Source organism: Betta splendens, chromosome 1 (assembly GCF_900634795.4).
Source record: "Betta splendens chromosome 1, fBetSpl5.4, whole genome shotgun sequence".
Classification (NCBI taxonomy): Eukaryota; Metazoa; Chordata; class Actinopteri; order Anabantiformes; family Osphronemidae; genus Betta; species Betta splendens.
The window spans coordinates 5,083,566-5,108,166 of NC_040881.3; the positions used below are offsets into that span (position 1 = coordinate 5,083,566).

The 24,601-nt window shown below is 46.7% G+C and overlaps 2 protein-coding genes and 1 long non-coding RNA gene across 10 annotated transcripts; 2 read left to right on the top strand and 1 right to left on the bottom strand.

Annotated features, from left to right (window-relative positions):
* Nucleotides 1–1,078: 1,078 nt before the first annotated feature.
* uchl1 (ubiquitin carboxyl-terminal esterase L1 (ubiquitin thiolesterase)) lies at nucleotides 1,079–4,965 on the top strand. 2 transcript variants are annotated; one of them, XM_055507474.1, is made up of 9 exons: nucleotides 1,079–1,213; nucleotides 1,301–1,380; nucleotides 1,664–1,792; nucleotides 2,188–2,329; nucleotides 2,640–2,725; nucleotides 3,212–3,259; nucleotides 3,484–3,553; nucleotides 3,643–3,701; nucleotides 4,025–4,965. In XM_055507474.1, the coding sequence occupies exons 3-9, from the start codon at nucleotides 1,664–1,666 to the stop codon at nucleotides 4,115–4,117; spliced, it is 627 nt and encodes a 208-aa protein (XP_055363449.1). In that variant the 5' UTR covers nucleotides 1,079–1,213; nucleotides 1,301–1,380; the 3' UTR covers nucleotides 4,118–4,965. The 2 variants fall into 2 exon arrangements, with proteins under 2 accessions (XP_055363449.1, XP_029001804.1); XM_029145971.3 differs by having other exon boundaries at nucleotides 1,124–1,213; nucleotides 1,301–1,312.
* LOC114853076 (uncharacterized) lies at nucleotides 4,573–6,174 on the bottom strand. The gene is made up of 2 exons (XR_003785498.3): nucleotides 5,765–6,174; nucleotides 4,573–5,634 (listed from the first exon to the last, which is right to left on the bottom strand). It is a non-coding gene; the product is annotated as an uncharacterized LOC114853076 (long non-coding RNA).
* On the top strand, nucleotides 5,529–24,445 carry LOC114853051 (LIM and calponin homology domains-containing protein 1). 7 transcript variants are annotated; one of them, XM_055507184.1, is made up of 31 exons: nucleotides 5,529–5,662; nucleotides 10,341–10,411; nucleotides 10,499–10,568; nucleotides 10,640–10,746; nucleotides 10,828–10,858; nucleotides 10,944–11,054; nucleotides 11,438–11,565; nucleotides 11,671–11,741; nucleotides 12,411–12,612; nucleotides 12,756–12,950; nucleotides 13,332–13,640; nucleotides 13,838–14,098; nucleotides 15,032–15,289; nucleotides 15,530–15,874; nucleotides 15,986–16,303; nucleotides 16,789–17,133; nucleotides 17,398–17,436; nucleotides 18,194–18,323; nucleotides 18,402–18,550; nucleotides 18,646–19,255; nucleotides 19,595–19,966; nucleotides 20,599–20,698; nucleotides 20,810–20,835; nucleotides 21,016–21,129; nucleotides 21,247–21,339; nucleotides 21,446–21,647; nucleotides 21,734–21,833; nucleotides 21,964–22,038; nucleotides 22,325–22,433; nucleotides 22,623–22,725; nucleotides 23,138–24,445. In XM_055507184.1, the coding sequence occupies exons 1-31, from the start codon at nucleotides 5,546–5,548 to the stop codon at nucleotides 23,161–23,163; spliced, it is 5,187 nt and encodes a 1,728-aa protein (XP_055363159.1). In that variant the 5' UTR covers nucleotides 5,529–5,545; the 3' UTR covers nucleotides 23,164–24,445. The 7 variants fall into 7 exon arrangements, with proteins under 7 accessions (XP_055363159.1, XP_055363138.1, XP_055363175.1 ...); XM_055507163.1 differs by having other exon boundaries at nucleotides 21,016–21,339; XM_055507200.1 differs by lacking the exon at nucleotides 21,016–21,129.
* Nucleotides 24,446–24,601: the final 156 nt, after the last annotated feature.

Below are 24,601 nucleotides of genomic sequence, written 5' to 3' on the forward strand. Positions count from 1 at the left end.
GATATAGAGTAAACACTTTAGGTGCCTCTAACATGTTCAACATTACTCATATTGCAACCAACGTACCAGTTGCAGAAACTAGAAATTATGTTGTCATACTGCCACCTAGTGGAGGCAGCGGTAAAAAGCAAAATATCCATGAACAAAATGTATAAATCACTCCCTTGTATTTATATATTCACTTTGACTAACTAACTAACTAACTAACTAACTAACTAACTAACTGCAGGAAGTGAAATTCTCTCAACCTGTGAAAAGTTGAGCATGTTGTTCAGTAACCTTTCCCTCTTACGGTATATTGATCACCACAATATGAGCTGAATGGACTTTTTGGCCGACTGTAGTCTGTCAGTCATGATCATGTCGGGTTCACAAACAAGCATGTCCTGGCAAGATCTTACTCTCCTGTGAGAAGAAACATACAGGGATAAGCAAAAGGTTTGTTCTGGATAAACAGATTACACAATAAATATAGAAAAGGTTCACATTGATACAAAATCTAGTAGTCAGAAGGTTTTATAAAAAACTACTTGCAGTTTGTTCTTTATTGGAATAAATAAATACCCAGTGTTTTCAGTCAGTCAGAGTACTATAACACACATTCAGACATTTATCATTTCGACAAACCCCCATTTTGCAGAATAAATCTGTTCTTATTGCAGATGGAAGCGCAGCTTTAGAATTTAAAACTGCATGGAAGACGAACGTTCACCTGCAGAATGAACCTAATTGAAAGTAAAGGTGCTCCGTGCGCCTGGCTGACCTTCAATAATGACAGTCAGGGCTTTTATTGTTTTTACATTTTCAGCCATGTCATCATTGTTGATAAGGCGTGATTAATACGCCACACCCCACAGTTCGGAAAGAACACTTCTCTCTCCGTGACCCTAGGAAGAACGTGAAGAATCGTCCTCATACCTCACATAGAAACGTTCTTCCTGCGCCTCTGAGGCCGAACGCGTGTCGAGCCGCCTGATTTGTCGCTCAGCAGAATCAGAGCGCGGCCGGTTGTTCGAGCCGAACACCCCCGTCTCACGGCACATGGTACGACCCGCGGTATATAAGGCGCGTTGGCGCCGTCAACTTCAACTGACAGCTGCTCAGCAGTGAGTGGAGAAGACGGTGTGCAACTTGCGGCGTCGATCTGAGCACTGTTGAAAAAAAAAAAAATAAATAAAAAATGGAGTGGACCGCGATGGAGATCAACCCCGAGGTGCGCAAATAGCTCCACCGATGAACTTTTCACGCGGCTTCACGCCGACTCCACGCTCACCCGTTCTCTCTGTTTATGTGCTTTCAGATGCTGAACAAGGTGGGTAGCAAACGTCAGCGAGCGCGTGGTAATGGCGGCGTGTCGGTAACGGCGCCGCTCACGTGTCGGTAAGTTCTCCCGCTAACGTTAGCCCCGTTATAAAGGCGGCTACGCGGACGGCCACGGCGCCGCCAGGCCGCGCGGCAGACACATTATTACGTCACTGGGATTGGGAACGGCGTCGTGGGGATGAGTAACGGGCGTCGTCGCGAGCGGACGCGTTTGTGTGTTTTTAATGAGCAGCGGCATCCTTCTGGGTCCGCAGGGCGTGGCCCGGCTGGACCCACGCCACGCAGCGTCTTCGCACAGACCCCCTCGCGGCGGGGCTAAAGTTTGTCCCGTGTGCTGCAGATGATGACCAGGCTGGGCGTGGGTGGTCGCTGGCGCTTCGCTGACGTGCTGGGACTCGACGCCGACCAGCTGACCGCCGTCCCCAAACCGTGCTGTGCCCTGATGCTCCTCTTCCCGCTGACACAACAGGTAGACGACGATGGGGTGGCGACTGCTTCCTGGAAGGGAGAGGTGGGGGGGGCAGTGATACGGAGGCGCCGGGGTGGGGTGAGACTGAGGTGCAGGGAGGGCAAGGAGCTGCAAGACTGGGATGAGATGAAGGAAATGAATCAGCAGATGCTTTTGTCTTATGTTGCCTCAATGCAAAGTAACGACACTACACTAGAGTTATTAATACATTTTTGGTATCGGTCGCACCCTGATTGAGAGTTGGAGCGAAGGCAGATAATTCTAACGCTGGAGTCTGTACTGGAGGAGTTATTAAAATGCCTGTCATTTCCAATTGTGTCCCGTGTTAATGAGCAAAAAGTATTGGCTGCACATTGCGTTCTCATGGGCCAATTTGTGCTGTGTGTTTGTTGCAGCTCGAGTCTTTCAGACAGCAGCAGGCGGATAAGGCTGCAGCAGAATCTGCTGTTTATTTCGTGAAGCAGACTGCGTCCAATTCATGTGGCACCATCGCCCTGCTGCATACAGTGGCCAATAACAAGAGCAAAATGACTTTTGGTGAGTAAATATGCAGTGGTTCAGTAATGTGTAAATAAACTGCGTTTGGCTGTGTTGTGGTAGGTAAAATCCTTTGACCCATGTGTTTACCAGCTTATCAATTCCTAAAGCTGAATGTCAGGCAGATATTTTATTTACTACAGCAGTTCCTGTCAAAAACATGATTGGATGAGTTTCTATTCTTTCTGACTTCAGAAGTAGAGGGTGCCCTGTTATTGTTGCTCCTGCCTAAATTTAATTTCGTAATGATCCAGTATCTTGTTCTGAAAGGCGTTTTCCAGTAAGTATTAAGCTTATGCTGTGGTTTCAGATGAAGACTCTATCTTGAAGAAATTTCTAGATGAGACTGAAAACATGTCTGCTGATGACCGTGCCAAACATCTGGAAAACAACAAGGTAAAACATCCATTTTGGTAACACCATTATAGTTAAGTGAAACATCAATTCATGAAGCTGGACACAAAGCTGGAAAAGATAATGTACTGATAACCCCCCCCCCCATTATTATTATTATTATTATTATTATTATTATTATTATTATTTTATATAAGGGGGGGGAAGGTATAAAAACCTTGTTTTTGCTGCAAGTTCAGTAAAATTTTGTAGAGCACGATCACATCCTTCAAATGTGTCAATATGTTTCAACATATAACATGTAACTGAGCTAACTTTTTCCTATTGTTGATGGTCCATAAACAAAACACAATCCTTTACAATAATCTTAGTCTTTTTCAGCCACTTGATGGCAGCAAACGCCGCTAAATCTTTTACTATAAAATGCTGTTGATTTTCCATACATTCTAGGCTTATGTAGCTACAGGAGGACTAATCTCATCAAGCTTTGATTGTATTAAACTATGTTTATGCTTTGTCCCCCTCCAGGCAATCCATGAGGTCCACAATGAGATTGCAGCACAGGGCCAGTGCAGGGTAAGGTACCTGACTGTAATGGCAAACAACCTAACTGTCGCCGACACTTTGTGTATTGGGGGGGGTCCACTGAATTCCATTTTCAGATTCTATTGTTGACTTCAATCTGTTAAATTGCCTGTGAATTTTTGATAATCGAGGTACTGGTCTCTGAGCTTGTTTCACAGTGGCTACTGTGAATTGCTTATGACTAATCACATTATTTTATTTATTTTCTTTTACAGCCTGAAGCTGACAAAGTTAACTTTCACTTTATTGCCTTTGCTGATGTAAATGGAGAACTTTATGAATTTGGTAAGTAGGATGAGACATCTTTGTGCATACAGTACTGGACCCGTTTATGCTGGTATGAAATAAGTACCGGTATCCATTTTGTCTTGCAGATGGAAAAATGAATGGCCCTGTGAACCATGGAGCCACCAAAGATGATTCCTTTATTTTGGCAAGTATATGTCATGAAACAAAGTTTTGAAAGTATATCAAATGTCAACATGGTAATATACAAGCATATTTAAATATACATACATACTGCTGGTTGCTCATATACAAGGATGGTTTGACACTTTAAATCCTAGGAATATCATCAAACCATTAAAGGTGGGGATACACAGCCTACACTTACGCTGTTATTGGGGGAAAAAAAGTTTGTTTGTTTTTGACTTTAATATCAAATGCATGTACATCATCGTGATTGGCAATAGATGTGTAGTAAAACCCTAAATTGTGCTGCAGTATCGTGAACATGTTTAACTTCCTTGTGTTTAGGACGCAGCCAAAGTGTGCCGTGGATTTGTGGAAAGGGCACAAGGCGAGCTCCGCTTCTCTGCAGTTGTTCTTTGTCAGTCAGAATCTCAGTAAACCAAAACTGGAAGCCAAAGTGTCCTGGATTTATAAGGCAAACACAATCCTTAGACACTCACAATGACATGTGAACACATACAGTAAATTTGCAGGCACTATAAAGCACATTGTTTCCACGTAGTGTAATCTTGTCTCCTGAACAAATCATTCTTTGGCATTAGTGCACACATGCACAAAACCTTTTGATTCAACAGTAACTGATACAAGCCTTTTTGTGACACCTTTAGCAGTAAAAACTGTACAAGGTCAAATCTCACTGCCGCTGTGTGCATGTGTTTGTCTTTGTGTGTATATGTCCGTGCATTTGTAACACACTCAAGATACTTAAAATACCTTTTGTGCCAAGTGAAAAGGAAAAGGCAGGAAACCTTCCTCCTTCCTTCAAATGCCTTTTGTCACTCTGGTTGATTTAATAAGTCATTTAATGTTCCCCAGAACAGCCCAAATGTATCTATAGGAATATTTTGACCATAGTTTGACACATGCATGACACCTTCTCAGTTCTGACTTTTTTTTTTTTTTTTGAGAAATTGCATTATCTTTATTTACTGTTATAAAATGAATGTGACATGACTACTGTTAGTATTTAGAAACTGCTACAGTTGAATCGTTTTTGCACTTTGAAAATGTTTGCATAAATCCCCAAATACATGGTTACTGTGCCACTGGAACTGGGATGCAGAAGGGGCCCCTCCAGGTTAAGTGCTACTGTACATTGGCTTCCTGTGCAGTGTGACTAGTTAGCTTGTGGTGAAATACTTTACCAGTTTGCACTTTCTAATATGTTGCTGTAGTTCTGTGGGTTAAGCAGCTGTGAGAATTCAATAAAACAACCATTACACCAATGTGTCTTGCTTCTATTAAGGGTAAAAAAAAAAGAACTGTAGTATTGTACTACTACTACTTTCACAGCTGCATCTGAGCTTTACTACAAGTATTCAATTTATTAAAAATGAGCACTCAGTTTTTGACTAAAACTAGTCCTCCGTTTAACTGGTCGTCCCATCAGGTGCCGCCTGGGGCTTCAGGGGACATGGGGGGTGACAGGACGTCCCCCCCCCCCTCCTGCGCTTTTCTCACTCGACCTCCCCCGCACAGATTCCTGCCTGCGCGTTCACGTCTCCTAAAATGCGCGGTAGCGGCGGTGGCCGAGGAGAACGGCGGCGTTCGGCTGCGGACGAGCAGCGTTATTTTTAGCGGCCGGTTCGTGTTGCAGCGTCCGGGTCGCCGCGGACTTCTAGCGAGCCCGTCCGGCGCTGCGCGCGGCGAGAGCGAGCGGGCCGCGCGACGTAGCGGGTGCGCGTGACGCTGCGGGGCAGCTGACGGCGGATAACGGGGGAGGGCAGCGGCACGCATCTGAACGGAGCCGTCTGGCATATCACGTATCACACGGTCGTTACTCGGAGCCGAACGGCCTTCACGGAGATGGCCAGTCCCGCCGCAGGTCGCCACGCGCCGAACGCTTCACCGCGGGAAGAGCCGGAGCCCGTGGAGCCGAACCATCCCGAACCTGCCTGTCAGGAGGCACAGAAATGGATAGAGGTAAGTGGAGTGAGAGGCTCTGGGCCCGCAGCTACGGTCCAAATGGGTCACGCTGGCGCGTAGCGGTACCGGGGATATAAATACTTAACCCTGCAGCCTCACCGGAGCGTCGTCACCTGCGCGGGGGACGCGGCGCGGTGTGGGGCCAACGTGTGGGACGACGGCTCTGCTGTGAACTGCTCTTTATGAAAAGTTTCCGCACGTGCGCTGCCCTCGCTGAAACCTATTATCAGCAGCGGCGACGCGAGGACTCGGCGCTGCGTCCGGGGGTTCGGCGACAAGCTGGACCGTATTCCTACGGAGTCCGCTCGTTTCCGTCGGGTCAGCGTCGAGGAGCTCGTGCGGGAGGAACGCCCCCCTCCTCGGCGGGCGCGAGGAGATTCCGGTTGCCATGGTTATGAAACCGGGCCAGTGTTCACGCACGAGATGCTGCTCCGTCCCGACCGCTGATCGGATGAGATTATCGTTCGTGCTCCGCCGCGTCCACCACCATCATCTGCTCGGCTCCACATAAGCCGGGGCGGTGAATCACGATTCGCCCGTGGAGCTACGCTATGACCTATATTCTTCCATTTTCTAGCAACCTGCCAAATAGAACGTGGGTTTGGTACCAAACAAGCCATACAACGACCAGAGAATGGGATTCAGGGGATTCAGAGGCTGCACACAAACCAGCTGCGCCCATATTCTTAAAATCAGGGTTTAAAGTCAGTCACTGAGGGTCTTAGGTGAGGTTTTAGGTGAGTTCAGGATGTGATGGTGGGTTTAAAGCTTCAAACCAGTCCAAAGTAAAAGACTACAGAATGTACAATAAAAAGGGTCCACATGATAAATATAATGGATCAAAAATGTGAAAATGAGACCTAAGTTATGAAGCGGATAATATTCACGCCTAGTTCACTGCTGCATTGTTCACGACCAGCGACGGCTCAGATTTCCTAAGATTTCCTAATTTAATGGGTCATAAACCACAAAGGTTCCAAGATCCACTCAGCTGAGAAACCTGCATTCAAAGACGTGTTAAATGGCCTCTAATGTTACTGGGAGTTCCTCCTACTTTGTCAACTTCCTGTTTCCTAATTTCCCTGATTATTTTCTGAATGGTCAGGCTGAATCTATTTCTAGTGGTGTATTTATACTGGGTCACAGGTGGGGATGATTCAGGGTTCCCCATGTCACCCTAGGCTCAGGGTGTGTGTGTGTGTGTGTGTGTGTGTGTGTGTGCAGTGTATGCAAAGCGTATGCACTCACACATACACACGTCCCTATCAGTTCACCATGATGCTGCTCACACACTTTACGGACACACCCTTGTTGAGTGACACTGGTCGCTATGACAACGTAACATGGACAGGCTCTCAGGTATCACTGTTTCTAGGGGGCACCGGCCCCAGTGGGCCGTATATCACCACATGTCCCCAGCAGGAAATTAGATTGGCACAGACAAGACTTATAAACAGACGACCTGTTTATAGACGAGACAGGCTCGGATTAGACTGCCAACGTTGATACGCACTGTCTTTAAAGGTGCTGAATGGGACTTTGAACAGTTTAAACCGGCACAGGCTTTGACAGCATTTAACCTCTACTGTCATTATTGTACAGCACATAGCGAGAGCTAAGGTCAGACACAGAGGGAATAGACAGGGGTATGAGTGACTGAGCGTGTGTGTGTGTGTGTGTGTGTGTGTGTGTGTGTGTGTGTGTGCCAGATGTCACAGCTGTCTGAGACAGATTAACTCCTGGTCTCAGACGGCACAGCTGTTTCTGCACAGGACAGAGCGTGAGAGTGAGGATTGATAGATTTTCTATGCGTTAAATGCTGTATGAAAGAATGTGAAATAATGTTGACACGGATTCGCTGCTGGCAAAGACGAGGTTTTTCACGCCTCAGCGACTTCGGAGTGTTTTTAAAGACACGGTAGTCACAGTCGAAGCCAGGGACCAAACTTAATATGTCATCTTGTATTTCCTAAAGCATTAGAAAACCCTGCGTGATAATTTATGGCTGGATGTGCAAAGTACGTTGAAATGTAGATGCAAACATACAGAAACTGTGACTCATGTTTTAGTACACTATTTGTGTATTTCATTAGAAAAGCATAGGTTTGAAATTGTTTAGCACATTTTGTGTCCTGGAATTAAATTAAGGATGTTTTTCACAGATCCTCATCAGTTGTCAGCTGCTGAACCCTCTGGTTCACGCTGGTTAATTACTTCAGTTCAGATTAAGCTGATCCTCAAAAACAATACATCTGGATTGGGACTTTGTGTCTCTCTCTCTCTTCGTTGTCTTCTCTTCTTCGCATGTTAGATGCTCATTAGTGTATAAATGCCTACAGCACATTACAACATAATAAAGAAATGTAATACAGGAAACAAATGAAAACACCAGCACCAGCCTTTATCTGGGGTCAGTGCATCAAAATAAAAATCCATTCTTGCAGGATAATGCATTTCACTGGAGGCCTGACTGTACTGGAAGCAAACAGACGCCTAATAATGAGTCTCGTGTTACTGTGCAACTAATGATTAATAATTGATTAAATGATAGATTGTGTTCAGTCAATGAAACATGAAAAACACTGAACAGTTGCAGTTTCCCTCTTTTAATGTCCAATCTAATTCTACTAATCAACAAATATCGGCTTAATTAGTAATACTGTTTTGTGAAACATCTACATATTATTGTAAAGGTCACGTCTGGGGCTGCATACAGAGCTACATTGTCAGTGTAGTCTGAAAAAATGCAGTATTAAAAGTATTCTAAAGTTTTATTTCTGTTGGTCCCAAACCATGTGGACAAATAAAAATGTCCAATGCACAATACGTTCAGAACAAAGAGGCAAGATCTCTTTAACATGTACCAAGTAGCGATGCCCAGTAAGGAGCAAGATTCACACACAGAAATTGTGCACGGCCTTGTTTGACCTGTCGATTTAAAGCATGAAGTTATAGTCGTATTTAACAGCTTTGTCATGTGTATTTTGCTACGCTTGATGTTTCTGCCTGTGCTAATAATGTACTTAATCGCTCTTGCTGCCTCTGCTTTTCAACCTATTCTCATTTTCCATCACTTCCCAGTTGTTAAAGTGAAGGCACCGGGTACTTTGACCTACATCATCTTCTCCTCCACACACTCTCCCACCTCCGGGTTTAAATGGTGGCTGCTGCTGCCATTCAGCCAGACTGAGCAGAGCCACGAGGGCTGGGAGGGAGTCAGATTACCAGCGCTGGCACTGAAATACCCTGTGCCTTTTGGCATGGGATGCGTGGCCGACTTGGACGCCTGCTTTACACACACGTACACAATACGTTTGTCTGTTTGACAAACACGTCGGTTTGACCGTGCTGACATTTTAACATTAGAAAATGGCTTCCAGCAGCCACCGCTTCCACGCTGTACTCACCACCTCCACCTCCTCTGCGTTAACCATCCCGCCCCCCACTAGTGTCAGTGTTGTGCCTCCTCCACACACACAACCTACTCAAAACACAAACATAGCAGTCCTGTCTCTCTCTCAGCGCTGTACTGGCCGTGTTGAGTAAATTATGCATGGCCGTGTTAATGTTTAAAAGAGTCCCCTTTAGAAAACATGACATGACAAAGACAATGTGAAAAAGACATGCCAATGGGAAACACCTGGACATCACTTATATAACAGAAGACTATTTTCATAACAGCAGATGCCCCGTGTGTGCGTATTCACATGTGCAGCAGATGTTCTTTAAGATCAAATCCTAAATAATTAAGAAACAGCTTTTTCTGTTCAGCCGCTAAAGGGAACACTGGCTGAGATTAAGTCTGTTTTTGTTTTCTGGGTGGATGTGAATGAACAACAGAGACAAGGAGCGTGTGCCTGCAGTTAACAGGCTGGGTGCGAACTGTAATCTGTGCTAATCTGGATTAAACATCTAAACAGAGTCGGTCCAACGCCTCTTCCCTTCCGTTGCATCCTTTGGCTGCTGGTTACACAACAGCTCCACAAGGCTGTGCGTGCGAGTGTGTGTGTGTGTGTGTGTGTGTGTGTGTGTGTGTGTGTGTGTGTGTGTGTGTGTGTGTGCGGGGGTCGGTGCATGGGTCGCACATCGCTATCAGAGCAAACCCGAGTCCGAGTCAGGGGATTGAGGTTATCGCTGTGGCTTTTTCAAGGTGCGCCGGTCACGCGGCTGCATTTGGGTGAAAATGGAGCGAGGCCACAGTGCAGTGTGTCGCCGGCCTGGCGTCGTTCTAATTTGGTTTCTACTGGAGAAAAATGTGGGGGGAGGGGAGAACCGTGTGGCAGCAGGTCTCTCTGTCAGATACAGTGAGGCACAATTCCAGCAGTGAGAAATGTTTATCTGCAGACGATCAAGCTCAATTCCTAAAAAGTTTCAAATTAATGCTTTTAATAACACTGTGATGTGATTTAATTACTTACTATGAAATATTCACATTCAAACTAATATAAAAGATACAGATTTATACAAATATCTTAGTATTAGTATCTTGTCACTGAAACAATATGATCCTCAGTCTGCTTAAACACTCATACAGATCACGTCTGATTGAACCTCCTATCGTTTTCCACCGACTAATGACATTTTCTAGACTTAAATATTTGATTGAACAAGCAGCTGCAGCGATTGTTTCAGTCGGGCTCATTTACATGGGTCTCTTCCTGTCCCCTCTACCTAGGCTGTGACGGGGAAGAGCTTTGGAGACAAAGACTTCCGCAGTGCACTGGAGAACGGCATCCTGTTGTGCGAGTGAGCCTGTCACATCCAGCTACTTTGGTTCTTTCATTTCTGAAGCAACAACAGCATCCATGAGACTTGACTGTGTTTTCCTCGTAGGCTACTGAGTGCAATCAAACCCGGGCTGGTGAAGAAGATCAACAGGCTGCCCACTCCCATTGCAGGGCTGGTAGGTGACGCTCAGCCCCGTTAATCTCTCTCTGGACAGGTTTTAACCCCTGACTGTCTGTGTCCTGCTAGGACAACCTGTCTGTCTTCCTGAGGGGCTGTGAGGAGTTGGGCCTCAGGGGCTCCCAGCTATTTGACCCCGGGGACCTGCAGGACACCTCCATACGAGCTAACCTAAAGTAACAGTCGTCTGCATATTTTGTGCTTTTATATAGGTATATTTTCAACACATCACATGACAAATGCTTTTCTCTCAATAGGGACTCTGACTGCAACCGCAAACTAAAAAATGTGAGTGTTTATTGCCCTCGCTTTTGTTCCTTTACCTCAAACCCGGTGTAGTTAGCATATCTAAACATGCATCCGTGTCCGTCAGGTGCTCAACACGGTGTTCTGGCTGGGGAAGGCCGCCGGCGGCTGCGCCTCCTACAGTGGGCCTAATCTCAACCTCAAGGAGTTTGAAGGGCTGCTTGCTCAAATGAAGCTGGTGAGTAAACACAGAGGGGCAGACAATGGAACCACAGATAATGGTGTGGTGGAGGTGCGGGGGATGATGGATTTGTTTTTCCTGAAGGCGACGCAAAACAAAAGACACAAAGAAAACTACAGCTTTGATTAGATTCAGAACAGTTCTATACATGTTGATTACTTTTCTCGAGTCTTTGCTTCAATGCTAGTTTCTCTGTGCATCTTTTTTCATTTTTATTTATAGATTTCACCAAGGTATGATATCCATTGACACCTGGTGTAGTATGTAGTATGCAGAAACTAAAAACTAACTACATAAAACAGTCAAACTGTTGCACTGTGCACCAACGCTTTGTTTAGACATGCAAATAAAAGTCTAGTTGTGTTCAACTTTGCTTGTAGGAGACTGAGGACGTAGGAGAGAGTCCACAGAACCGCAGCGTCAGAGACAGTGGCTATGACTGCTGGGACTCTGAGAGGAGTGAGTCCCTCTCTCCACCGCGACACACGCGAGACAACTCTCTAGACAGGTGGGCCCTGACACAAATGTACAGAACCTCGTACGGGGAAGCAAAGAGAAGGCATATTTAACATGAGTCATAAGGACTTTGGAAAACGTCTTCCTCTTTTGGCAGCCTCGACTCCTTTGGCTCCCGATCACAGCACAGCCCGTCTCCCGATGTGGTCAATCGAGTCAACAGTGAAGGTTGGTTCTGATAAAGGCCTCAGTTGGTTATTGAATTCAGGCTTTCTGTTTCCTGTTACAGCCAGTTTCCTTGCGTGTACTGTAATAAATTTCGGCTTAAACATGGAAAGAGAGCAAATGCATATTTCCAAAAAAATGTCAAGATATTCACAGAACGGAAAGCCAAACCCACCTATCCATAAATAGCCTGACGGCTGTTCTCTAGCACGTTGGCGTTTTAACCTTGGTATGTCATGACTAGTCAGGCCGGCTGGGGACAACAGCTGAACGTCTCAGTGTGTGTGTGTGTGTGTGTGTGTGTGTGCGTGCGCCCCAGATGCAGCAGCTGTTGCTCTAAGTTGGACTCACTAGCGATTTGGACACGGGGCCAGACTGAAATGGACATTCTGCCTGTTATACATCAGTCTAACTGGGGGTGTTGGGAGGAGGCAGGGGAATAACAGGGGAATCACAGGCAACATGAGTGCAGCGGGGTGAAGACAATTACTGGTCCAAGGCCAGCGGTGCACCCATTACCTACAGCATTTTCCTCCCAGGTCCCAGCAGAGTGGCCGTGGCATATAGCAGTTTACAGTTCACAGAGCTAAGCATGGAAAGGTCATCTTAGTGTTGGTAGGAATATAAGAATTATACATGACGTTTCTCACTGCCTTATCTTCTGTTGAACAGGACGAGTAAGCGACTCAGAGGCCGACGCCCACAGCAGGAAGCCAGACGTGCGCAAGGACGACATGCTGGCCAGGCGGACAGCTAGCAGCGAGTCAAAGAGCTCCATCCCATTTAACCAGTTTCTTCCCAACCGAGCCAACGCCAGCTCCTACGTCCCCATAGGGCGCCGAAAACCGCAAGCTGATGAGGGAGAGCAGCGGAGGTAATGTGATAACGGTGATTCTAATGATTTTCATTTGCAAAACGACTTCAAATGTGCAGGAGCGATAGTGGAAGGAAAGGTAAAGCACACACACGACAGCTGCCATCGTCTCTAATCTCAACCTGCCACTGCACATTCTCCAGTCTCTCGGAGCAGAGCAGAAAAACTGCACTGCAGCATAAATCTCTCAAGACCGTCACTTGGGCGCCTCCGAACTGTGGAGAAACCCCAAAGCAGGAGGAGGAGAAGGTTTCCCAGGAAGTGTTGGAGCGGAGTAGGCTCCAGAAGCTGGAGAAGGCCGGGATTAAAGTCCTGCCTGCTGCGGTTCGCTACAGCAGGTCTGGGAGGATGAGCATGGGATCTGCGGCCTCTGTGGCTAATCAATGCTTGTGATGGTAAAGCTGTGGTCTGGTGTGATGTGGGTTAATCACACTGTTTCTGGTACTGGTCTGGACTGGCTAGGAAACTAACTGCTTGCTTGTTGCTGGTGTTGTGGTAGAGAGTTTGTTTGGGGAGTTGTTGTGCCGCTAACGTGCATTGATGCACAGCTAACACGGCTCGGGGCTGGTTTGCTGGAAACCGCTGCTCTCTGAAGCACCTCACCTCACAGTGGACACGTCACCTGAGTCTGACCGCTGCACGTCACTCCTCTGGCTCACAGCATGGCGCCACGGACTCTCGGTCACCTGAATGACAGTGCTGCGCTGTGTCGTGTCCAGCCCCAGCACTCCCACCGCGGAGGAACAGGAAGTGAGGCCGCCGTCCCCAAACATCATCCTTCGCCGTGACAACGACTTTCTGAGCTCCCAGAAGTCCGCGTGGGATTCCTCATCCGAGGAGGAGGCGGAGGCGCAGAAGGTGCCGGACGTTCGCAGGGACGACCTGGCGTCCAGACGAGCTCAGCGTGGCCCCGTTGCTCCCAGGGTGCACCAGTTCGTCCCTCCGCCCGTATGTAGCACGAAAGATCAGGAGCGCTGGGAGGGCATCAGGCGAGCCTCACAGCAGACGCTGCAGGAGAAGGAGAGCAGGTCAGCCGTGTGTACAGCATGTCTGCGGTCCTACTGTTCCCATTTCATCTAATTTACTTACTATTCTTCCTTTTTTCTGATTCTTTCTTTGAATGTTGTGATCACTTGTGGCTTGATGTGTGCTCAACTTTGACGTTTGACTTGATGTTGTGTGTGTGTGTGTGCGATGCCTCTACACGGGCTCCTCGACTGGACAGCGAGAGGGAGGCGGTCCCCGACATCATTACACGCAGAGACAACCCCTTCCTGAAGCCTAGTCCTCGTCAGGAGGAGGACGAGGGCGAGGAGGACGAGGGACAGCTTAGGCCGGTGCCTAACAAGCAGAAAGATGACTTGGCTCATAGGCGAGCTCAGAGTAGGCCCATCGCTCACAGGGACGGGGCCACGCGCTTCGTTTCTGCCTCAATGAGCCACGCAGACATGCAGAAGTGGGGGAGACTCAGGATGACGGAACCCAGGTGCCCAACACACGCAGTACAAAGCACTTCACTGCTGCTGTGTATCGAGTGTGTGGTTTGTCATTGACCGTGCGTATCCAGGCTGATAAGATAATGTGCAGCGAGTGTGTGCGTGTGTTGTTCGCTTCTAGTGTTGGCTCCAGTTTTATGCAGGTTGATCTGCAAAGTGTAACAAAGCAAACTGATGCAGGAATATGGTAGTGGACCTCAGGTCTATAAGCAGGTGGCATCTCCACTGTTCTCTGACAATTTAGACCATAAATGTTCAGCTGAACTCTGATGAACAGGTTCATCCATAACAAGCTTTAGTTTCTTCTTATCTATATTTCCTTGTGGCCTAAACCCCGTGTTTCCTGCTGTACCCGCTGGACACAGTCTCACTTCTCCCCTTGTTTCCCTGCTCCCTGTGTTCTCATCAGCTTGTTTATTCTCCTCATTATTGTGCACTTCAGTCCTCTTCAGTCTTCTGTGACAGGCATTGAAACAGAGCCGGGAACCGGCCGGTGTGTGCGCGCGAGGCTGCGTGTGTGAAAAGAAAAGAGGCGACTGTTGGCTGCGAGCGCTGCTTGGGCTTTGTCCTCCCCTCCCTCCCCGCGCTGATGTCATTAGATAGGATAAAGAGTGTCCTGTGTTCCCAGAGGAGCAGCAGTAAGCAGGAAAATGTGGCTACCTACAGTGGATGGTTGTGGCTGGATGTACAGTACGTGTGTGTATAAGTGAGTTAGGCACAAAACCCCAGGCTTTCGCCCTCTTCTCTCCATCCGCACTTCCTGTCTGATTCATCATTTCCACTGCATCCTTCCTCTGTCTTTAGTCGGACCCTTTGTCTTTAGTTGCTCATGATACTCTTCTTTCCCCCTGCCCTGTTGCCGGCTGGTCTGTGTGTGTGTGTGGTGCCGTGCGTCTTCATTTGTGAGGCTGTTACACCTCCAGTGAGGCCAGTCCAGCCTCTGTGTGCCAGGCTTGTCTGCAGAAAACCTACGGCGGTGCCTCAAGCAGGTCAGCAAAAGCTGGACGGGATCACGGCAAGGTTGTGACCTTTGGGGGCGTGACTGAGATCGAGCGGCCGGTAGACGCTGTCATGTCAAGTGAGGGGGAGGAGACGGAGTTGCTCCGGCGACTCCTTTCCAAGGCCGCTGTAGCCGTGCCCGTCGTCGGCCTGGGCTCCCGGCTCTCGCAGCGGGAACGCAGGTACGGACGAGGCCGAATGGAGGCAAGGCTGCTGTAGCTGGAAGCCAGTTGCTTGCATTAGTGGAGAATAGCTTGCATTAGTGCAACAACTTCATAGGCGTTTTCGTGATTTGCGTGACTCTTGCATGTTTTTCTGCTTTTGCTTCATCCTCCCTGGAATGGATTGTAATCAGTTCCACCTGAAAACACCACGTTGCCAGTTTTGTGCTGCGGTTTGAGCTTCGTCTGACGCTCTCACAGCCAGGTAGACGGAGCCGACCCCTGTCACCCTGCAATTCCCCCGGCTCCCCGCACACCCTGGACCCCCTCCACCCCCGCTGAGCTAGACGCAGGCCTGGCTCAGTACGAACAGAGAACAGAGGAGGAGGACGACGAAGAGGAGGAGAGGATCCCAGATCTTCGGAAGGATGACATGATGGCGAGGAGGACCGGTGCTTTTAACAAGCAGAACGTGACAGTGTCCTACAACCGTTTCCTGCCTCTGCCCGGCCTCAAACGCTGCACACAAGGAGAGGACATGGCTGATGCTGCCCCAAAAAGCAAGAGGGAAGCGCAGGCAGACGGGAGCAAGAAACTGACCGTCAGGTGGGAGAAATGTGTTGGACTGTGGCCTAACAGTGTGGAGAGGACACTAACATGCTTGGTGTGGTTTGCAGTCACAAAGAGACCTCCAGCTTGATGTGATTTCAATTATAGGAGTGTTTGCCCTAAAGCGGAAGCGGCTCAGCCACATCCGGACGCAGCGGTGATTCGATCCGCGCCCCACAGCGAACGTGAACGCGATGAGGACGACGGTGCGTGCGGTGAGAACGAGCCCGTGCCGGACCTGGAGAAGGACGACATGATGGCTCGCAGGACTGGAGCCTTTCAAGCACCCGTTGTAGCCAGAGCTAATCAGTCCTTCAATCAGTTCCTTCCCATGCCGGGATCGGTCAAATATAACATCAGCCCAGTGTCTGCAATGAAGCAGATCCACAGAAGCCCTAAATCCACAGGGAACGTGGCCAGTGGCAGGTATTTGAAGACTACAGCATACGGCGTCTGTGAGTCAAGAACAACTAACACTTAACATTTTACTGGTGGAGACATTATCTCCATTTCAGCTTCTATGGCCAGTTGATCTGTGTTGTGGATCCCTGCATCTGGATGCCTGGCGTGGTTTGTTTTTTAAACAGCTGGTTGAACAACTGTCTTGCTGTAGTCGTCACACTCTTGCATCCGCCTCCCAAGGGGCTTGGCCTTTTGCTTGGTTTGGATTTATCTGGGCTTTCCATATGCTGATGCGATTTAACTTTGGCTTTGGTTGATCAGTCGCTTTCAGCCGTTTCTGGCCTATCATTGAACTCACAGCACTATGTGGCTTTATGCCTGTCCTGTAAAGAGTGTGCTCTCAGTTTGAGAATGGGACTACCAGATTTCCATGTTGTTTTTCCTCATCTAGAATGCTCTAGAAGCTTAAGGTGGTTGTTCATAATCTTGGCCTTGTCACTGAATTTTAGCAGCACTGTCACCGTGGCAGCAGAACCTCAAAGCCCGTCCTCCAAAGCCCCAAACAGCAGCAGGTGTGAAGGGCAGACCGGAGAACGGGCAGTGGTGGGAGGAAAACAGGAAGGAGACGTGAAAATCCCCAAGGAACCAGTCACTGTGGCTGAACCACCTTCTCCTTCACCACTCCCACCTTCACTCAGCCCTGCTGTCCCAGTCTGCAAAGTGGAGGCAGACTTGGAAAGACAGCGTTCCGAGGATAAGGTTGAAGAATGTGTGGAAGAGAGAAAGAGGGATGTGAATGAGCAAGCGGCAAAGAAACCCTTCTGGCTGCTGGAAGATGAGCTCCCTCCCATGATGTGAGATGCCTCCTGAACCTCCTTCGCATGCCCACACTTCCATCTTCAGATTTGCCTCCACTCCGTCTGTATTTACGCCACATATTTTGTAAAGCAGTGAACAGAGGCGAACATGAACCAAATGTTTAGTCGACCGCAGTTTCTCACAGCATTGATGGCTGCTTTTCAATGGCACACGACTCCATAGACCTGCTGCATTTTACTGTGCTTCCGTTCCCTCACCTGCTCTTCTCTCTCATTCATTTTACCCTGCTATTGTTTTAGGATGAGCCGGCGAGTTACTTTTATGTCTGAGGACACAGAGTAAGTTAAGTTCCAGCGTGAACTTTGTGAGCCCTTTGCATGAATATATGCAATAAACAATACATACATGCTGTGCAACGTAGATTTTAACACACTAACCAACTACTGTGCATTGTAAGAGGATGCACAGTAACACCAGCATTGTTCTAATGGTTGTAGACTGCTTTAAGTTGTGCTTTTGTCAGTGGTGGAAGAAATACTCAGAAGATTTCCTTTGTTGTCAAACAGTAATCGTCATGTAGTATTGTATATTATATAAATTGATTCTAATCACCAAAGCATTTCGATAAATATTTCTCCATATTTTACTTTCCACCACTGAATTGTGTCATGCCATTTTTTGTTTGTTTAATTTAAATATAATTAATTTTACTAACTGACTGTTTATGAGGTTAAGGAATGTGTCTGGCTTGTCAGTTAGTTTGCTCTGCTGCTAGTTAAAGTAACTGCTTTGTGGAGCAACACATACACAACTCATATAAAACCCACAGTAATATGTATGTGTGGTGGAACAAAGTGTGTTGTGTATGTCCTGCTGTGTTAGCAGAGTGAGGTTGTAATTAGTGGCAGATGTCTTCATTTTATCTTTCTTGTACTTGTGAAGGGGCATGTTCTTATGTTTTGCTCCTTTTTAATCACTTATTCAAGTTCAAGCCAATAATCTAATAAACCAAAAAGTGGTTAAATAAATTAAGAGTAAGAGAATTAATTATTAAGTGAATATGTGGATAATGTAATTGTGCGTTTTCCATTAAAGGAGTGTGAGCCTGGGGGACATGCTTAACGAGGAGGAGGTGGGACACATGCCGCAACTGAGCCAATCACGGTACGAGCGCATGCACGAACAGTACAACAGCTTCCTGGAGGACGAGGACCACTGGCAAAATGTGAGAGAAGCACAACTTCATAATAACTGTGGATAATGCTTAGAGACCAATTAATGTGACAATGACAACCTGTGACAGGACCTGGCCCGCTGGAAGAACCGCCGCCGCAGCACGTCCCAGGAGCTGATCAGGAAGGAGGAAGAGAGGAAGAGGATAGAGAAAAGGATGAAGGGACCTGACGGGAAGAGGAAGAGCATTAAGACCTACAAAGAGATTGTGGAGGAGAAGTAAGTGTGTTTCACTGTTGTACACGACTTTTAACAGAAAGCAGGCGTTTGAATGAACATGGTGTTGATGCTTCGTTTCTACTCCTCTTTTCCAGGGAGCGCAGAGAGGAGGAGTTGTGTGAAGCCTACAGGAATGCAGCCACTCCAGAGGAGGCAGCCATGGTCCTGCAGCGCTACGCTCTTCGCTTCACCATCAGCGACGCCATTCTGGACAGCCTGAAACTGCCGAGGGCCACCTCCACACCTCGACCAGACCTAAATCAGTCGAACGAGGAGCACAAGCCCTCATCACCAATGACGGACTCTGAAACATCTGACCCTCAACACAAATCAGAACCAGCTGCTACGTTAGAGGAGCGACAGGTGAAGGCAGGTGACGCTGAGGCCCCCGGCTCCCCAGCACCCGACAGCCTTCTCTCCACAGTCACAAAGTCGGATAATAAACCGCCTCAAACGTTAGAGCTTAATGAAGTTCAGGCCAAACACACTAGCAGACCTCCAGCAGAACTGATCTCAGGAGGTGCTCCGACTGAAACCAACCACGCTCCACCTCAGAGGAGACCAGTGCAGCCTCACACAACTCAGCCGGTTCAGACCCTCCCCTCCCCCTCCCCTCCGTGTGTGCCCCCCAGGCCTGTCCCCCTGCTGGCAGCCAAGCCCTACTGCCAGCCCAAGAACGCACAGCCTGGACACAAGCCTGTGAAGGTGAGAGCTCCATGTCAGGCCCATCTGCTGACCTCGCCTTCGCTGTGTTTCTTAAAATGCTTAAAATGAAGGAGTTCCTCTTACCCAGCGCTACTGATCAACTCCTTCAGACAAGTTCTCATGTTGCTGTACCACATGCTGTGTTCATGACCCAACTCAAATGACAAATCTGTCATTTCCTGCCTTGTTTATTTTCTTTAAGCAAATACAAATATTCATATGTACTTCATGTTTTAATCAGCTCCCTGTGATCGCCAAAACTTGACCGTATGTGTAAAGTGGACACACATTTGTGTCCCATCATCTGTAACCATAACCTGATCTTTGTGTCCCACTCAGATGGACGGTTTAGTGCGAGTAAACGGAGAACCAGCGGACACTTCCACACCTGCGTCTTCTCAGCATTTACCTCAGGAGATTAAAGACATTGCCCCCAAACACTCCGAGAAAGACCTCACACCCAAACAGATGGAGAAAGACGTTACACAGAAACAGACGCAAAACAATGTTCCACCTGGGGAGACAGAGATAAAAACGGAGACTAGCCATCAGCCATCAGCACCACCGACAGAGAAACCAAGCTCGTCTTCAGGCTCCGCCATCAGCTCCCTGATTGGAGGCCGAAACTGTGTCATCACAACCACCATCGTCACAGAACTCACGCAGACTCTGGTGGAGCCTTTTCATCCAGATATCCAGAACAATGAACAGGTAATATTTCACTTCCCTTTTATTTATATCCAGTGAATAAATTGTCATTTAAATTTTGAAGGCAGCAGAGAAAAAAGCTCCAACTTTATAGAGGATAAACCTCCAGTAAAACCAGACTGTATGTGGGCGACCAGCTGCCTCGACCGACTGGTGTGAGGGGATAGAAATGGGACGGAGTTAGATACAAACCAGTTTTCTTCTTTTTTACTGCCACATTACTGACTATTGTTTAAAGGGAATAAATATTTAACAATTGTGGACATGAATATGACTTGAATGACTCTGTGGAGTTGTTTTTAGTCCTGACTGATCTATGTACAGTATGTAAAACGAGCTTCCAGTCTCTCAGGTTGATTTTACTATTACATTTACATAAGCTGAAAGCAGCGACTGCCTGGAAGCTCCGCACAAGCACATAAACATTTAAATCCTGTGCTGTGTTCTGAAGGAATAATCAGCAGTGATTTTCACTAAGTTTGCTGCGACATTCCAAGTTGTCGTGCTCCGTAAATGTTCTACAGAATGCACATAATGGGACCAGCGAGGAGTTTTTCTCTGTGTAGTGCATCAGTTCACGGTGAGCTGGTTTGCAGTAAATGTTTTTTTCATTTCATTGAATATTCAACCTTCAGGTGAACGGCACCACAGCCTCGTTTGGGCAACCAGCAGAGGAGAAGGTGGCTCAGCCAGCGACAGACAGCAGCGAGCAGGAACATCCTCCCACTGTCATGGGTAAATCTGCTTTACACCACACGACCTCACGTTAGGTGTACTAAACACTGCACCGCGCCATCCACTGCAACTACCGTTGTTCATTTTACTGTCTTCACCTCTGTCCCACAGAAGGACTGGAGGAGAGCAGTGTTTCTGTGAGTATCTTTGAGCAGCTCCATTTTGTCTTTTCCGTTTCCTCCTCCATTCTTGAATTTGACCCTGTCCTGACCCTTTGTCTCTGCTGTGCTCAGACTTTCCTCTCTTTCTGTCCTTTTGGTGTGTATACATGTGCGTGTGTGTCCTTGTGCGCGTGGTTTGTTGCCGGGTCTGGGTAGATTGAAACCCCCATGTTGAACTTGGCTAAACGTGTAAATCACTGGGTCTGGGACCCCAATGAGGAGCGTAAACGCCTGGAAAGGTGGCAGCAGGAGCAGGAGCGCCTCCTACAGGTACCCCGGTGGAATAGCGTGCACGTGCATGGCTCCGTCAACAGAAGACACAAGCTGCACTGGTTGCGTGTCATATGTGGGAGTGCGGTGATCAGCTTATACACTGTGTCTCTGCAGGAGCAGTATCAGAAAGAACAAGAGAAACTGAAGAAGGAGTGGGAGAAAGCCCAGCTGGAGGTGGAGGAGGAGGAGAGGAAACACAACGAAGAGGCACTAAAACTCACACAGACACACTAAAAATAAAACGGGCTGTTTCCTGGTGTGTGCGGGTCTTGTCATTGTCTTTATGTGTTTGTTTTGCTTGTACTTCCTCCAGGAGAGACGTATTCTAGAGGAGACTGTAACGCCCCTCAGTCCTACGGGCTTGTTGATCCAGCCGCCGGGCCAAGCAGAGATGAATTCAGCAGCTCCAGAAAACATCAGTGCAGAGAAAAGGAACCTTCCACCGCAGCAAAGCAGCCAAAGAATCTCCATGGGGAGCGAGGATCAGCACGCGTCCAAGCTGCACTTTTTCCAGGGTGAGTGTCATGCGAAGATACGCCCTCGTGTTCAGCGCTGGACACAGTTGTTTCGCTTCATGCAATATCGTGATGCATTTCTATAGATTCTGCACGTGATAGTGAGCCGTCAAAGAAACAGGAGCTGTGGAAAACGTCCTCCTTGGACCGAAACTCCCAACTAAACCAGGCCCAAGCTGTTAAAAGGTGTGTGCTAATGCTGCGTGTGAGTGTATTTATGTCTCGGGGTGTTTGCCACATTTTGAACACTAATTTATGTGAATTTGTTATTTGTATTACTGTTAGTAACTGGTGCAATTCTGCTTTTCGAGCACAGGTCTGGATCCTATGATGTGGTATCAGACAAGCAGCAGTCCTCCTCATCGTTACCACAGCCTCCTTCACCCAGCAGGTACTGAAATGTGTACACATTAGTCTGCACTGACACAGAAGAGGACTTGACAGACTTGAACTTGTCAGAACTGTCGTTAGAATCATTTCAATTTGGTTTATTTTATAGAGAAGCACAGCTACTGGAGAAGAATAGATAGAGTTAGTCACATGTAGCATTGTGGTGGAACAGTTAGGTTTTCATATGATGTAAAGGAGAGATCCTGGTCAAAGATGACACCAAGGTTCCTTCCAGTAGAACCTGAAGCTAATGTTATGTCATATGCATGTAAATGTTTGATTCACAGGTGTGTTAGTGGGAAGAGGCTTTGTTCTGGTTGCTCTCAACCTCTGGGGAAAGGAGCTGCCATGATTATCGACACACTGGGTCTCTTTTTCCACGTACACTGTTTCAAGGTACAGATTGTAGTGCGCATGTGCACAGAAACTAGTAAATAATATATATATTTTACTTCAATATGTAAAACAAAACACAGTCAGTATTTACCTTTAGTCTTTGTATTGCCATATTAAGTGTTCTGTAGAACATATTAGACAGGGATATTGTGTCTGTATAGTGGTTGTCAGCGTTTTGTCTCTCCTCAGTGTGGAGTGTGTGATGGGCAGCTTGGTGACGCAACTGCAGGAACTGACGTGAGGATTCGTAATGGGCTGCTAAGCTGTCATGAGTGCTACATTGCATCTCGGGGTAAGCGCACACCACACACACACACACACACACACACACACACACACACACACACACACACACACACACACACACACACACACACACACAGTGACAGTGTACAGTAGCCACATTCCTCACACGCCCATTTTTACTAATTATTTGAATTCCCCTGACCTACAGAAGCTAACTAGTACTGCTATTAATCAGGATTAAAGGCATTAGCCAAATTGACTGCAAACTCTTTTTACTCAAAGTGTCTAATAACATGGTTCTGTCCAAAGGAACGTCAGACAAACGTTGCGTGCCATGCAGGTTTCATTTGAACCATTTCTGTTTGTCAGCACCTGCTCTACTCATGTCAGTAAATGAGAAGCGCAGACGTAATGACTTGTGGACTTATTTCCTATTGTTATATTGTGTTTGTGTGCAGGCAGGGGGCAGCCCACCACTCTATGATGACCTGTACTTCAACTGGAATCAATCACTGTCAAAGTCAGTGATTGGACAGAAACCGATTTCAAGAACGTCAATGTTCACTCTCTGGAACAGTCTGGGAATCATGCTTCTGTTTTCCTGCAAAGCACAAACAGCTTTATGAACATTTTAAATAACGTGTGGACTAAATGACACAGCATCATGCGTATACAATACAATCTTCTTAACTACTCACATGTATACACTTCTTTTCAATATGTGTAGCATGGGCGTAATCAAGAAATTTGTGTTTAAGTTTTTGCACATCCTTCACTGTCGACAATAAGAACCTGTTCTGAAGCAAGCCTAACATTATGCTATGAGCTTAACACGTTGATTTAATAATCCCTGCTTCTGCACTGATCATGTGACTCTACTCTCTTTGGAGTGTGCCGTGAATTGGTGTGGGATGGATGCCCTGAAGTAGCTTGACCATTATAATGCCTTACTCATCATACCTTGTCATTTATTTTGTGTTTACAGTTTTGCATGAAGGAAGGACATAAATAAATTTTTGTGAATGTTAGTCTAGTAGATAGTAAATGTTTGACATAAGTTATCTTTTCAAGTCTTGTTGTACATCATGCTATTTTTAAAATATTTCTGCATCTCAAAAAGTAAACAGGTTTTTTTCCTTTATAGTTCATTATACAGGAATGAAAATGCATGTTGTTTGGTAATAATATTTAGATTTAGAAGTATTTTCTCTTTAAGATATTTTAGCCATTTAGTTTATTCTCACAGACTAACTGCATCTGAATCAGTGCCTTATGTAATGAATGCGAGGGCTTGTGTACGTGCAGGATTAGTTCACACCCACACAGAACAGAGTCTTGGCACATTGTGTGTGTGTTTGTAATGAGTGTGTTATGTGTGTATGAAAAAATGCATGTCCAACATGTGTATGTATGCAGTGTGTGATTTGACTTGAAGCACAGTTCCATACCAGCAAAGAAATGAAACGGGCCTCTCTCAATCACCTGCTTTTTCCTCCATCATGAGCTAAACCACCTACGCAAAGTGATTTGCTGCTTTCCTGTTTGATATTTCACATATTATATTAGGTTAAATCCAGAAATCTCTCCATGTCTGCCTTTGTCACAAGTGTTGCCTCCCCGGAGTTTGAGCTGAACTCCTCTGCTCTGTGTCATTGCCTCGGTCTGGAGAGTAACAGCGTCTTCATCGCTCAGAGGAATGCTAAGAAGGCTCAGTTCATTGTCTTTTATAGCAAGTCTATGTTTATCAATAAAATATTTTAAGTGGAGTGATGTTTGATTGTTGAATTTATTTGTGTTTCAATTTGGTTTCAGTTACTAACACTACTGTTGTTTTTAGATCAGTCTACAAACAGCTTTGGTTGATATATGAAATTACTAGAAAGTTCTATATGAAAATAATTGTTTATCAAATGTACGGAAAG

Coding starts and splice junctions, on each gene's coding strand:
- uchl1 (XM_029145971.3), top strand. CDS start 1,181: ATGGAGTGGACCGCGATGGAGATCAACCCCGAG. Junction 1,793..2,187: donor TCTTCCCGCTGACACAACAG/GTAGACGACGAT, acceptor TGTTTGTTGCAG/CTCGAGTCTTTCAGACAGCA. Junction 3,554..3,642: donor TGGAGAACTTTATGAATTTG/GTAAGTAGGATG, acceptor TTTGTCTTGCAG/ATGGAAAAATGAATGGCCCT.
- LOC114853051 (XM_055507163.1), top strand. CDS start 5,546: ATGGCCAGTCCCGCCGCAGGTCGCCACGCGCCGAACGCTTCACCGCGG. Junction 16,304..16,788: donor GGGAACGTGGCCAGTGGCAG/GTATTTGAAGAC, acceptor ACTGAATTTTAG/CAGCACTGTCACCGTGGCAG. Junction 22,434..22,622: donor TCCACGTACACTGTTTCAAG/GTACAGATTGTA, acceptor GTCTCTCCTCAG/TGTGGAGTGTGTGATGGGCA.